The sequence below is a fragment of the Anolis sagrei genome, chromosome 8 (genome assembly GCF_037176765.1).
Source record: "Anolis sagrei isolate rAnoSag1 chromosome 8, rAnoSag1.mat, whole genome shotgun sequence".
NCBI classification, from domain to species: Eukaryota; Metazoa; Chordata; class Lepidosauria; order Squamata; family Dactyloidae; genus Anolis; species Anolis sagrei.
In genome coordinates this window covers 31,792,257-31,808,223 of record NC_090028.1, presented here as the reverse complement: position 1 = coordinate 31,808,223, position 15,967 = coordinate 31,792,257, and the positions used below count along the sequence as shown (strand labels likewise).

The window sequence follows — 15,967 nt, the reverse complement described above, 5'->3', positions numbered from 1 at the left end:
ATAGAAAGGTTGGCAGGTCGAAGCCCAGGTTGGGGTGAGCACCTGATCTTCAGCCCAGCTTACTATCCACCTAAGCAATTAGAAAACAGCTGTAAGCTGTGAGTAGAGAAATTAGGCACTGCTTAAGCGGGGAGGTATTTTACGACACCATAAAAAGGAAATATCAGAAAATGCCTGCAATCAAAGAAAGGAGGAAGTCTGTGATCAAGGGGTCTTTGTCATAGAGGATGGAGTGGCAGCACCCTCCTGTGGCCGGAATCGATCACAGCCTCCAGGATGCCGAAGTTGGGGGAAATGCCAACATATACCTCTATCTGTTATCTGTTTGACGGCACTGAATGTTTGCCGTGTATGCATTCTGTGATCCATCCCTGAGTCCCCTTCAGTGTGAGAAAGGCAGAATATTACACCGGGACTGTGGCGCAGCTGCATTAAGAACACTACTGACTGAAAGGTCATGAATTCAAAGCCAGGGCAGGTCAGAGTGAGCTTCCGACCAATTTTGTGTAGCTTACTGTTGACCTTTGCAGCCCGAAAGACAGTTGCATCTGTCAAGTACAAAATTTAGGTACCGCTTATGCAGGGAGGTAAATTTAACTAATTTACAAGGCCATAAAAATCTCCAGCAAGCATGCAAAGAATGAGGAAGTACTTCATCAGTGTCAGAAATGGTTGGTGAGGGACAACTCCCCTGGTTGCCAGAATACCCACAAGAAAAGCTGGAATGCTTCTGTGTCTGTCTATATATGTTGTGTATGGCATTGAATGTTTGCCATGTATATGTACATTGTAATCTACCCTGAGTCCCCTGCGGGGTGAGAAGCGCGGAATATAAATACTGTAAATAAATAAATACATACATACATATAAATGCTGTAAATAAATAAATAGACTCATCCACTTACTTGTTGCCTCTTTTCAATCTTCAGTTTCATTTGGACTTGGATGCATTTCAATGTATATCGGTACAAGTCCCACGAAGCATCCTGCATCTGGTGCTTATGAAATGCCCCCATCAAGCTACCGCACAGGAAAATAAAAACATTGGCCAGCACCTAAAGAAATACAGAAAATATCCCCCCAAAAAATCACAACCTTGTAAATCAACGAGGCTTTTTTCCCCCTTGGCCAGAACAATAAACACCATCCAAATTTGACTGAATGGTGGTGCTTGTTGTGTTTATCCGATGACATTCATGGATGGGAAGTCTTGCTTTGTTTCTCCTTTAGGGCTCTATGCCTTGAAGGGTCGATTTGTATGTTCTCTAGGAATCTCAAAGTCCACCAGTGCAACTCACTGATCGATTTCTGCAGGAAGTTGACCATAAATTCAAAGTGGGAGACGTTGCGATTCCTAGAGATACGTTCTTTCACATATCTCAATGTACAGTATTTCTACTGTGCCAAACAATTGACACAACCAGAGAGAGAAATAAGAGCAGAAATCTGGGTTTAGTGTTGTATTGTATTGTATCTCTCCCAATTCTGTACATTTGGGGTTTTCTCAATTTAGTCTTGCCTTGATACAGATCCAAACTACCATCTCTATAAGGAGTCCCAAAGGTCACCAAGAAAAGGGAAAATGGAAAATCGTAGTGAAAATAACCTTTATTTAGAAAATATTCCTTACAAAATATTCTCTATGTGTTGTATATCTGAAAGTATTAAAATTTTAAACCATATTAATATTAAAATACTAGCTGTATCCATGCATTGCTGTGGCCAACCTTCCCTCCCTCTTTCTCTCCTTCTTTCCCTCCTTCCTTCGCTCCCTCTTTCCCTCCATCCTTCCCTTTTCTTCTTTCATTCTCTCCTCCCTTCTCTACCTCTTTCCTTCCTTCCTTCCTTCGCTTTTTGCTTCCATCCTTCCTTCTCTCTTTCCTTCTTTTCTTCCCTCCCTCTTTCTCTCCTTCTATCGCTCCTTCCTTCGCTCCCTCTTTCCTTCTTTCCCTCTTTTCTTTCCTTCTCTCCTTCCTTCCTTCTCTACCTCTTTTCTTCCCTCCTTCGCTTGTTGCTTCCATCCTTCCTTCTCTCTTTCCTTCTTTTCTTCCCTCCCTCTTTCTCGCCTTCTTTCCCTCCTTCCTTCCCTTTTCTTCTTTCATTCTCTCCTCCCTTCTCTACCTCTTTCCTTCCTTCCTTCCTTCGCTTTTTGCTTCCATCCTTCCTTCTCTCTTTCCTTCTTTTTCCCCCTCCCTCTTTCTCTCCTTCTTTCCCTCCTTCCTTCACTCCCTCTTTCCCTCCTTCCTTTCCTGTTGGTAATTTGTTGATCTGTTAAGGATATAGTGTCCAAATTTGGTGTCAATTCATCCAGTGGTTTTTGAGTTATGTTAATCCCACAAACGAACATTACATTTTTATTTATATAGACGATATAATTTATATTGTAATTGTTAAATTATATATTGTAATATACAAATATTAAAAATTGTAATATAATATAGAAACACTGGCCAACACACATTTTGGTGCCTCAAATGTTAGCCCTGTTTTTGAGTACATTTGACCTGCTGATTCCAAAAACGGCACCAATTTCCCCTTATCAGCTCTAGTATTGAGAAACAGAACATATGCCACCTACTAGTCACCATCTGCTCACCCACAGAAAGTCATGATAACCCTATCTAAGAAACTAGACATGAAGCGGCATATCCAATGCAATTCTCTTAATCAGTACCCTAAATAACCCAAGGAACAGGCCGAAAAACAAATATACCAAGAATTTATTTTGTACAATGTAATCTATATATATATATAAATGCTCTGTGTGCAATGAGTACCTAAAAACAAAAGAATCAATGAATGAAATCACACCAAATTTGGCAACAAAATGTCTCACAGCACAAGGAGTGACCATCACTCCAAAAATTATGATGTTCTCATTTGGGAGTTGTAGTTGCTGGGATTTATAGTTCACCTATAATCAAAGAGCATTCTGAACTCCACCAATGATGAAATTGAACCAAACTTGGCACACAGGCCTCCCATGACCAACAGAAAATACTGGAAAAGTTTGGTGGGCATTGACCTTGAGTTTGGGAGTTGTAGTTCACCTACATCCAGAGAGCACTGTGGACTCAAACAATGATGGATCTGGACCAAACTCTACATGAATACTCAATATGCCCAAATATGAACACTGGTGGAGTTTGGGGGTAATAGAATCTTGACATTTGGGAGTTGTAGTTGTGGGGATTTATAGTTCACCTACAATCACAGAGCATTCTGAATACCAAAAATGATAGAATTGGGCCAAACCGCCGATTCAGAACCCCCATGTGGGCCACAGCAACGCGTTGCAGGGGATGGCTAGTATATGATAAATATTAAAGGTTCCCCCTTGACATTAAGCCTAGTCATGTCCGACTCTGAAAGGTGGTGCTCATCAATTCTAAGCCGATGAGTTGGCATTTTCCATAGACACTCCTAGGTCATGTGGCCAGCATGGCTGCATGGAGCGCAGTTACCTTCCTGCAGAAGCAGTACCTACTGACCTACTAACATTTGCATGTTTTCAAACTGCTAGGTTGGCAGAAGCTGGGGCCTACAACAGGAGCTCACCCTGTCTACAAATTCGAACCACTGACCTTCCGATCAGCAAGCTCTGCAGCGTAGCAGTTTAACCCACTGCACAACTGTGACTCCTTACAATATATATATATATATATATATATGCTCTGTGCATAATGAGTACCTTAAAAACAAAAGAACCAATGAATGAAATCACACCAAATTTGGCAACAAAACGTCTCACAACACAAGGAGTGACCATCACTCAAAAAATTATAATTTTGTCATTTGGGAGTTGGAGTTTCTGGGATTTATAGTTCACCTATAATCAAAGAGCATTCTGAACTCCACCAACGATGGAATTGAACCAAACTTGGCAAACTTGGCACACAGAACTGCCATGACCAACAGAAAACACTAGAAGGGTTTGGTGGGCACTGACCTTGAGTTTTGGAGTTTTGGAGTTGTAGTTCACCTACATCCAGGGAGCACTGTGGACTCAAACAATGATGGTTAGCAGAAGCTGGGGCCTACAACAGGAGCTCACCCTGTCCACAAATTTGAACCACTGACCTTCCGATCAGCAAGTTCTGCAGCTTAGCAGTTTAACCCGCTGCACAACCGTGACTCCTTATAATATAATATAATATAATATAATATAATATAATATAATATAATATAATATGAGTTGTCGAAGGCTTTCATGGCTGGAATCACTAGGTTCTTGTAGGTTTTTTCGGGCTATAGGGCCATGTTCTAGAGGCATTTCTCCTGACGTTTCGCCTGCATCTATGGCAAGCATCCTCAGAGGTAGTGAGGTCTCTTCTTGTTCATACAGGACAGAGGAGATGGCAGCAAGGAATACACATTTTTCTTGACTCCAGACCTCTGGATGGACCAGGTCTCATATTTTATGAAGGCTGATGGTGGGATTATTTCACATTGGAAATAAGGAACATTGTGTGTGACAACAGAACTGGGTTAGAGATAAGGTTTCATGATGGTCTCACTGGCATCTGTTCAACCTTTCCTTTTATAGCCAGCCTTCATAAAATATGAGACCTGGTCCATCCAGAGGTCTGGAGTCAAGAAAAATGTGTATTCCTTGCTGCCATTTCCTCTGTCCTGTATGAACAAGAAGAGACCTCACTACCTCTGAGGATGCTTGCCATAGATGCAGGCGAAACGTCAGGAGAAATGCCTCTAGAACATGGCCCTATAGCCTGAAAAAACCTACAAGAACCTAATATATGAGTTGGTTAATTTTCCTCTGTATGGAGACTTTTGGGACACCGCATTTGATTGATCCTAATTTTTCAACATTTTTCAGCTCATTTCCAACCAATAACCCCATCTTCTCAGTGCAATGTCTATTTCTCTTTCAACAAGACTTTGCGAACACAGAGCGTACTTACTTTGACGCTCTGGTGCAAACACAAGTGTCATTTAAAAATTACGAAAAAGATTGTGTTTGCCAAGTTGAAAGCTTGCTGAGCAGGGGGCGGAATAATTAACTGACTCCATTTGCTCTGGTCAAGTGCCTACAAGTCAAAAATGAGCTTTGGAAAGGGCCGCACATATTAGCAACACATATTAGCAAGCTGGAGCTGGCCATGAGAAATCAACTTGTGAAGTGCATGCAGGTGGAGATGCAATGTGTACCTAACACCTCAGGTAGAAAAGCAAATGACATATTCCAATAATATTTTTCTCTGTGTTACCAATTTGTCTAAAGCAACAAGAACATGGAAAACATTGTCTTCCCAAATCAGAAGGGACATAAAAAGTACAACCACTGTTTCCAAGCATAACAGTTGTGTATAAACTACTAATAGACCAGAAAATTGTGAACCGGTATAGCCAGTGCATTGTTTTCAATTTGGTTCAGTAGAAAGGCAGAGTATAAATTACATGAAGGATAATCTATCTATATATATAAAAATGCTCTGTGCATAAAGAGTACCTTAAAAACAAAAGAACCAATGAACGAAATCACACCAAATTTGGCAACAAAACATCTCACAGCACAAGTAGTGACCATCACTCAAAAATTATGATTTTGTCATTTGGGAGTTGTAGTTTCTGGGATTTATAGTTCACCTACAAGCAAAGAGCATTCTGAACTCCATCAAACTCTCCATCTCATTCTTGGCTAAGGATGGTGGGATTTATAACCCAGAAACAATACCAAACCATGGTTAAGTGCCTTTAATGATATTTCAGCTGAACCTGAGTACAAAAATATACACGTTCTGGCTCTTGTCAGAACATTTGAAAGGAGAATGGGGGAAACTCCAGGCCATTCATACTGTCAAGTAAAATCCCACTGAAGTTTGTAACAACTGGGGAGAGGGGAAAAACTGAACAACTCCAACATTTGTTTTTTCTATCCACCCATTTTGCTCTGCAGGGGTGATGTAAGGCTGAGTAAATCTGTGGTTACTAGAAACTAGAAAGGAAAATATTTCATTTCATTTGATCCGGAGTTTCCTCTAAATCCCCAAATGACTACACAATGGGCTGGAGAAAACTTTTGAAACAAATGAGTACATGCAATTAGTGGTCGGGTGATGTATTGGCTTTAAATTAAAAGAGCACATGGCATCATCCTCCAGCTTTTGAAATCCATCCCAAAGCAGAGGGCCGCATTCAGATCCAATTTCTTTGCAGATTATGACTAACGACGCAAAGAAAACATGTAGAAAGTGTTCAGTTCTGAACCCGTTCACATTTGTGTGAATGGGTTCTATCTGTTTTCCCCTTGTTTACGCTTCACCTAGTGCTGACCCTTTACTGTGATACTTCATAGACCTGTCAGCGGCTTATGATACTGTAAACCACCACCTCCTCCTGAGTAAAATGTATAATATCACAAAGGATTGCCACCTCACCCGCCTCATAGGAAATCTGCAACAAAACAGGAGCTTTTTTGTTGAGTTCCAGGGCCAAAGAAGCAGATGGCGGAAACAGAAGAACGGCCTGCCTCAGGGGAGCGTGCTTGCTCCATCCATGTTCAACATCTACACAGCTGACCAGCCACTGCCAGAAGGGACAGAGAGTTTCATCTATGTTGATGATCATGCCATTACTGCTCAAGCAGGGAGTTTTGAGATGGTTGAACAGAAGCTCTCCAAAGCTCTAGGTGCTCTTACTGCCTATTACAGGGGAAACCAGCTGATTCCTAACCCATTTAAACACAGACATGTTCTTTTCATCTTAAGAACAGACAAGCATCCTGAGATCTGAGGATCACCTGGGAAGGAATCCCACTGGAACTTTGCAGCACACCCAAGTACCTGGGAGTTACTCTGGACCGTGCTTTGACCTACAAGAAGCACTGCCTGAATATCAAGCAAAACGTGGGTGCTAGAAATAATATCATACGAAAGCTGACTGGCACAACCTGGGGATCACAACCAGTCACAGTGAAGACATCTGCCCTAACGCTTTGCTACTCTGCTGCTGAGTATGCATGCCCAGTGTGGAACACATCACACCATGCTAAAACAGTGGATGTGGCTCTTAATGAGACATGCCGTATTATCACGGGTGCCTGCGCCCCACACCACTGGAGAAATTACACTGTTTAGCTGGTATCGCACCACCTGGGTTGAATACGAGGATTGAGTGAAAAGTAATGCCTCCATCTTCGTTACTTGGGTTTGGACAGGAATATTTTAATAAATCAAATGCAGAAATAATCCTTAGAATGTGCTCTTTAACTACCACTATTCACTTTTCCACATAATCATAGGACAATTGGATACATTTCTGCCAAAAATGAACAAGTTTTCTGAAGCCGTCACAGAAGAAGTCGACACTGTTTCCACAACCCATCGTGCACAGATCTTCCGATAGCCAAGCAAACCAATAATGTGACCCACACGTTCTTGTGAAATGCTTGAAATTTCTCTCTGAGTGATACGACAATCGTCCTGAATCAATCTGTCAACCTTTTGCTTGTGAAACTCAATGGTTGTTGTCACAGGATGTCCATCTCTTTGTTTGTCACGCAACTCAGATGTTCCCACCTCAACATCTTTAAACTTACTCGCCCAAACGACGCACAGTACTCACATCAACACAATCACCATAAAAAGCTTGCATTCTCTGATGAATCTTTTTTGGGGTGACACCTTCTGCTGTCAAGAATTCAATGACTGCACGTTGCTTAAGTCGCATTGACCGACCGTCTGTTCAGGGTTCCACACTTTGCACTTTAACAAAACAACTGTTCAATGCTAAGGCTTCCTGCTGAAATTGAACTGTAGGGGAGAGACTACTGAACAAGCCAGTACCTGCCACATACAAGTCCTGTCATCTGTTGAGGAGTTACGAAGGTGGAGGCATTACTTTTCATTCAACCCTCGTAACAATGGGCAACATCATCACATGACTATGGTCAGTACCTCCAGTATATTTCAATATTATATTTAGGTTCTTGTGGTTTTTTTCGGGCTATAGGGCCATGTTCTAGAGGCATTTCTCCTGACGTTTCGCCTGCATCTATGTCAAGCAGAGGTAGTGAGGTCTGTTGGAATTAGGACAATGGGTTTATATATCTGTGGAATGACTGGGGTGGGGCAAAGAGCTTTTCTCTGCTGAAGCTAGGTGTGAATGTTTCAACTGACCACCTTCATTAGCATTTGAAGGCCTGGCTGAGCCTGGGAAAATCTTTTGTTGAGAGGTGTTAAGATGTGCCTGGTTGTTTCCTCTCTGCTGTTTTGCTGTTGTAATTTTAGAGTTTTTTAATACTGGTAGCCAGATTTTGTTCATTTTCATGGTCTCTTCCTTTCTGTTGAAATTGTCCACATGCTTGTGGATTTCAATGGCTTCTCTGTGTAGTCTGACATGGTGGTTGTTGGAGTGGTCCAGCATTTCTGTGTTCTCAAATAATATGCTGTGTCCAGGCTGGTTCATCAGGTGCTCTGCTATGGCTGACTTCTCTGGTTGAAGCAGTCTGCAGTGCCTTTCATGTTCCTTGATTTGTGTCTGGGCAAAGCTGCGTTTGGTGGTCCCTCTGTAGACTTGTCCACAGCTGCATGGTATACGGTAGACTCCTGCAGAGGTGAGAGGATCCCTCTTGTCCTTTGCTGAACGTAGCATTTGTTGGATTTTCTTGGTGGGTCTGTAGATAGTTTGTATGTTGTGTTTCCTCATCAACTTCCCAATGCAGTCAGTGGGTCCCTTGATGTATGGCAAGAACACCTTTCCTCTGGGTGGATCTTTGTCTTGACTCTCATGGCTTGTTCTCGGGCTTGCAGCTCTTCTGATATCTGAGGTGGAGTCTCCATTGGCTTGGAGAGCCCAGTTGAGGTGGTTCATTTCTCCTTGGAGGAGGTGGGCTTTGCAGATTCTTTTTGCATGTTCTGCCAAGGCTTTAATGGTGCTTCTTTTTTTACTTGGGCGATGGTTGGAGTTTTTATGTAGATATCTATCTGTGTGTGTGGGTTTTCTGTAGACGGTGTGACCCAATTGTTGATCTGGTTTGCGGATAACTAGGACATCTAGAAAAGTCAGTCTTCTTTCATTTTCTTTTTCACCTCTCAACACCTCTCAACAAAAGATTTTCCCAGGCTCAGCCAGGCCTTCAAATGCTAATGAAGGTGGTCAGTTGAAACATTCACACCTAGCTCCAGCAGAGAAAAGCTCTTTGCCCCACTCCAGCCATTCCACAGATATATAAACCCATTGTCCTAATCCCAACAGACCTCACTACCTCTGAGGATGCTTGCCATAGATGCAGGCGAAACGTCAGGAGAAATGCCTCTAGAACATGGCCCTATAGCCCGAAAAAACCCACAAGAACCTAATGATTCCAGCCATGAAAGCCTTCGACAATACAATATTATATTTCTCCATGATCTGCCAAGGATCATAGTAGGATTTTAAAACACTGAAATGAATCTAATGCAAGTCAAGGTGAAACAGGAACATGTCAACATAGAGGAGATGCTTCACAGAATGTGCTGGTTGTCCAACATGAGAGTCAAAACTTTCCTTGTAAGTTATGAGAGGTTTCCAAGAATGGAAGGAAAGCAAAGCGTTAATAAAAGAAAGGGCTTGCCTCAGCTGGACCAAGAAGCCTTCATTTGGGGGAAGGAAGAGTGTTACCTCACTCCCCAGACGTGACGCAAATGTCGAAACGATGTGCATCCCGAATCAGGGAGGCTCTGCCACTGTGCATGGAGATGTTTATCAGATTTTAAAGACTGCATGTCTAGGCCACCGATCCCTGCCAAACAATTGTGAAAATCCACTGGCGTGGTGCAAGATGTGGACAGCCTTCCCGCTTACAAAACCATGGGAAGTTCTTTTCCCCCCGTTTTCCAAGGAATTTAGGAACACACCCAACCCTTCCCACAGAAAGCCAAATATTTTCTCTGGAATTTAGCACAAGTTATATCACTGCAGAGGAGGGCTTAGGCTTCGCCGTCAGGAAATACTGCTTTAACTTAATATCTCTCTGCACAAATTCAGAATGTGAATGCCTTCCTCACCTTTTTCCCCTCTTCATTTCTTCCCCTAAACAAGGTTCTCCTCTGCAAACAAAGGCTAATCAGTTGGTTCAACCAAGCAATGTCAATAGCTATGATCCAATCCAGCAGTATGTGCCTTTTCATGGACACAACCAAACTCCTTTTATAGCTTGACTTCCTCTGAAGTTTGTTACATGGCTTGATAAAAGATTTATCTAAGATTTGCTAAGAAGTTTCCAAATGGGAAACAGCCAGTTCCCACAATGTCCTTATTTTCATTGTATGTGTGTGTGTGTAAAATATTGTTATATATATTATATATATCAACATAAAATTTCATATTGATATATATCTATATATCTATATAGATAAAAAATGTAATGTTTGTTTGTTGGATTAACATAACTCAAAAACCACTGGATAAATTGACACCAAATTTGGACCCAATATACCTATCAGGCCAACGAGTGACCATCACACATAAAAACACTGAAAAACACAGCAGAAGAGGCTTAAAAGGCCAAAAAACAAAAATTACATTAAAACGCATGCACAGAACCACATATATAAATGCAAACACACATATACACAAATATATACACACACTTGGGAAGACAAGCGGACAAACATCAGCGTGCTGGAAGAAGCAAAGACCACCAGTATTGAAGTGATGGTCCTCCGCCATCAACTCTCTGGACTGGCCACATTGTCCGGATGCCCGACCACCATCTCCCAAAGCAGTTGCTGTACTTTGAACTCAAGATTGGAAAACGTAATGTTGGTGGGCAGGAAACGAGACTCAAAGATGGGCTCAAAGCCAACCTTAAAATCCCTGGCATAGACACTGAGAACTGGGAGGCCCTGGCCCTTGAACGCTCCGGCTGGAGGTCAGCTGTGACCAGCAGTGCTGCAGAATTTGAAGAGGCACGAATGGAGGGTGAAAGAGAGAAACGTGCCAAGAGGAAGGCGCGTCAAGCCAACCCAAACTGGGACCGCCTTCCACCTGGAAACCAATGCACTCACTGCGGGAGATGATGCAGATCAAGAATAGGGCTCCATAGTCACCTACGGACCCACCCTGAAGGATTATCCTACTCGGACAACAAGGGATCGCCTAAGTAAGTAAGTAAGTAACATACACACAAAGCACATATACACAGACTGTGCCACAGCAATGTGTTGCAGGGGGCAACTAGTGTGTGTATGTATATGTATGTGTGTGTGTGTATATATATATACACACACACATGAGAGAAGCTGTTCTTGTTAGCTTAACCATTTTTAAAAGGTGAATGAATTCTCTTGCATTTTGGTCAATTAAATCAACAAAAAAATTCATATTGACAAAACAGAAGAAAAAGACTTGTCATTCTAGAACAGTGGATCTCAACCTTCCTAATGCCACAGCCCCTTAATACAGTTCCTCATGTTGTGGTGACCCCCAACCATAAAATTATTTTTTTGCTGCTTTCATAACTGTAATTTTGCTCATGTTATGAATCGTAATGTAAATATCTGATATGCAGGATGTATTTTCATTCACTGGACCCAATTTGGCACAAATACCCAATACAGGTATGATACTAAGAAGAACGAATTGGGATAATCTCCATGAATATCTGGACAATTTGGGAAAATAAGAAACAAGAGAGACAATTTCTTTTTGAACTTATTTTATATTTTTGAATATTAAGAAGATATGATCCAAGAAGATGGAATGGAAGTCATCTTTTTTTTCTTTTTTTTTTCTTTTTTGTGTTTTTTGTGTTTTTTGTGTATTTTTGTAGAATTTTTTTTTAGGGGTTATTTGGGATTTTGGTAAATTTTGTGTTTCTCCTTTTTTCTCTTTTTTTTTCTTTATTTCCTAACTTTCCTATACTTTATTGTTCTCACTCTTTTGTTGTAATCTATATAAAAATTAATAAAATTCCCAATACGCTCAAATCTGAGTATTGGTAGGGTAGGGTGGGACTGATTTTTTCATTTGGGAGTTGCTGGGATTTATAGTTGCCAGTTGCTGGGATTAATAGTTAACCTACAATCAAAGAGCATTCTGAACTCCATCAATGATGAAATTGAACCAAATTTGGCACACAGAACTCCCATGACCAATAAAAAATACTGGAAGGGTTTGGTGGGCATTGACCTTGACTTTTGAAGTTGTAGTTCACCTTCATCCAGAGATCACTGTGGACTCAAACAATAATGGATCTGGACCAAACTTAGCACAAATACTCAATATGCCCAAATGTGAACACTGGTGGAGTTTGGTGGAAATAGACCTTGAAATTTGGGAGATGTAGTTGCTGGGATTTATAGTTCTCCTACAATCAAAGAGCATTCTGCATTCTGAGCCCCACCAATGACAGAATTGGGCCAAACTTCCCACAGAAATCAACAGAAAATACTGTGTTTTCTGATGGTCTTTGGTGACCCTTCTGACACCAAACCCCCCAGGTGTCCCAACCCCCAGGTTGAAAAACACTGTTCTAGAAGAAGCCATTTCCCTCTGTTCTTAAGAAGTGAAATGTATTTTCTGTAATATTCAGGACAAGGTTATATTCAGAATCACACTTACTGACTCAATTGGAATTGAATAAATCAACACTTAAGGAAATTCAATGGATTCAACATGTCTGCTCTAGATAAAAAATGGGTCATGGTTCATGAATCTTTTCTTAGAAGTGCTAATAAATTAACTGGTCATTACAGTCATTGGCCAACTTTTTATTATTTTATGGCCTTACCTGACAAATAAGGGTCACTTGACTTTGCTTGTTGCGTTCCACTAAAGCAATGCTCAGGACTATAATATGCGACAATGCCGTAATAGTGCTGACGATTATGGCATCTCTCATTCCAAAAGGTAACATGGTGTAAGCGGTGAAGATGATGAACAGAAAAAATGGCACCTGAAAAAGAAGGAAGGAGAGCATTTGGATATTGTTGACAGTCATGAGAAAAGTTTCAAGAGATCAGGAGAAGTTATAAAAGAAGCAGTACTCCGAAAACAATATAAAATAAGACATATATCTAGCTTATAATTCAAGGTGCTGGCTTTAGCCTATAAAGCCCTAAACGGTTCTGGCCCCACTTACCTCTCCGAACGCATCTCCACCTATGAACCGACTAGAACATTAAGATCGTCTGGGGAGGTCCTGCTCTCGATCCCGCCTGCGTCACAGGCGCGTCTGGCGGGGACGAGAGACAGGGCCTTCTCAGTGGTGGCCCCTCGGCTATGGAATGCCTTACCGGTAGACATCAGACAGGCACCTTCGTTGCTGGCGTTTCGGAGAAAGGTCAAGACTTGGCTTTATGAACAAGCGTTTGGTTAAACAGTGCAACTGAACATAGGAAGACGGTAAATGGAACATAGGAATGGCACAAGGATTATGAGAACGGATCTGATTTCACTGAGGCGTTATGTTTGTTCTTGTTAATTGTTGTTGATTGATGTATAGGAACGGAATTATAGACGACGAATTGGATCACGATTTTAGTTACGAGACGTTGTTGTGTTGTTGTTGATGTGCCATTATTGTATATTGTGCTTTCATGGTTTTTAAATCGTTCTGCTATTTTGTTATGACTGTTTTTGCTATGCTGTGAACCGCGTTGAGTCGCCTACGGGCTGAGAAACTGCGGTATACAAGCAAAGTAAATAAAAATGTTGTTGATTTTGTTGTTGCATTTGTTGCGTTTTTAACTGCACTGACAGTGTTGTGATAACTTGTACCTTGTAAACCGCATTGAGTCGCCTGTTTGGGCTGAAAAATGCGGTATAGAAATAAAGCAAATAAATAAATAAATATATAAATGGTTGATCTCAGAATCTTGATGGAAGATCTACTGATAACTAGAGAAGTAGAATGAAGAACCTGGAGCAGTGTTTCTCAACCTTCCTAATGCCGCGACCCCTTAATACAGTTCCTCATGTTGTGGTGACCCCCAACCATATCATTATTTTCTTTTTTTAAAAAAAATATCTTTATTAGAGTTTTCATAAAACAAACAAGCAAAGAGAAAGAAAGACACCAGCTTCACCGATGTGAAGAAAAAAAATAGAAAAAAAGGTGAGAAAAATAATAATAGTAATAAAGAAAAATTAAAATTAAAATTAAAAATATTTTTTAAAAAGAAAGAAAGAAAAGAAAAGATGCTTCCTGGAAGTTGGAAGAGACCTCATGGGCCATCCAGTCCAACCCCCTGCCAAGAAGCAGGAATATTGCATTCAAATCACCCCTGACAGATGGCCATCCAGCCTCTGCTTAAAAGCTTCCAAAGAACGAGCCTCCACCACACTCCGGGGCAGAGAGTTCCACTGCTGAACGGCTCTCACAGTCAGGAAGTTCTTCCTCATGTTCAGATGGAATCTCCTCTCTTGTAGTTTGAAGCCATTGTTCCACGTCCTAGTCTCCAAGGAAGCAGAAAACAAGCTTGCTCCCTCCTCCCTGTGGCTTCCTCTCACATATTTATACATGGCTATCATATCTCCTCTCAGCCCTCTCTTCTTCAGGCTAAACATGCCCAGTTCCCTAAGCCGCTCCTCATAGGGCTTGTTCTCCAGACCCTTGATCATTTTAGTCACCCTCCTCTGGACACATTCCAGCTTGTCAATATCTCTCTTGAATTGTGGTGCCCAGAATTGGACACAATATTCCAGGTGTGGTCTAACCAAAGCAGAATAGAGGGGTAGCATTACTTCCTTAGATCTAGACACTATGCTCCTATTGATGCAGGCCAAAATCCCATTGGCTTTTTTTGCTGCCACATGTTTAACTTGTTCCCCACGAGGACTCCAAGATCTTTTTCACACGTACTGCTCTCGAGCCAGGCGTCCCCCATTCTGTATCTTTGCATTTCATTTTTTCTGCCAAAGTGGAGTATCTTGCATTTGTCACTGTTGAACTTCATTTTGTTAGTTTTGGCCCATCTCTCTAATCTGTCAAGATCGTTTTGAATTCTGCTCCTGTCCTCTGGACTATTGGCTATCCCTCCCAATTTGGTGTCGTCTGCAAACTTGATGATCATATTTTTCTTCCTTCCCTCTTTTTATCGTGCTTCAGTCTTAATTTATTTTTCTCATATTACTATTTCTTTTTTAAATATTCCGTGACTTCACTCCAGTCTGTTTCGTTTCTTTTGATTTCTTTATTTTTCAGCAGCAAGAAGGTTAATTTGTCCAGGTTCCTGATATCTAATATTTTTATAACCCAATCATCTTCCTCTGGGATCTCTTCTTGTCTCCACATCTTGGCGTAACACATTCTTGCTGCTGTGAGCGCCAGGAATAATAATTTATCCTTGTCCTTATCCAGGTTTCTGTCATACATTCCTAACAAAAATATCTCCGGTTTCAAGGGTAACTGTATTTTTAACATGTTTTGGGTTTCTTTATGAATTATCCTCCAAAAATTTTTGGCTTTGTCACACGTCCACCACATGTGGAAGAATGACCCTTCTTTACGCCTACATTTCCAACATGTGGTGGACGTGTTGTTATAGATTTTGCCTAATTTTTGGGGGGTCATGTACCACCTTTGTGATATCTTGACCCAGTTTTCTCTAAGATCTACCGCATAAGAATATTTTAATCTTTTCAACCAAATTTCCTTCCATTCTTCTTTTCTAATGTTTCTTTATTATCATTATTTTCGTTGCTACTTCATAACTGTCATTTTGCTACTGTTATGAATCATAATGTGAATATCTGATATGCATCTATATCTATAAAAATGTAATGTTCGTTTGTGGGATTAACATAACTCAAAAACCACTGGACGAATTGCCGCCAAATTTGGCCACAAGACACCTACTAACCCGAGGAGTGACCATCACTCATTTTTTTTGTCATTTGGGAGTTGTAGTTGCTGGGATTTATAGTTCACCTAAAATCAAAGAGCATTCTGAACTCCATCAATGATGGAATTGAACCAATCTTGGCACACAGAACTCCAATGACAAACAGAATACTGGGTTTG

General features: G+C 41.1%; 1 protein-coding gene across 3 annotated transcripts in view; it reads right to left on the bottom strand.

Moving 5' to 3' along the window:
• The window catches only part of ADCY7 (adenylate cyclase 7), a 138,698-nt gene that overhangs the window by 55,639 nt on the left and 67,092 nt on the right, over nt 1-15,967 (bottom strand). For all 3 annotated transcript variants that reach the window (XM_067471109.1, XM_067471110.1, XM_060788147.2), the window contains exons 4-5: nt 12,734-12,898; nt 906-1,055 (exon numbers count right to left, since the gene is read on the bottom strand). In XM_067471109.1, the coding sequence (XP_067327210.1) occupies nt 906-1,055; nt 12,734-12,898 (315 nt within the window). The remainder of the gene's footprint in view (nt 1-905; nt 1,056-12,733; nt 12,899-15,967) is intronic.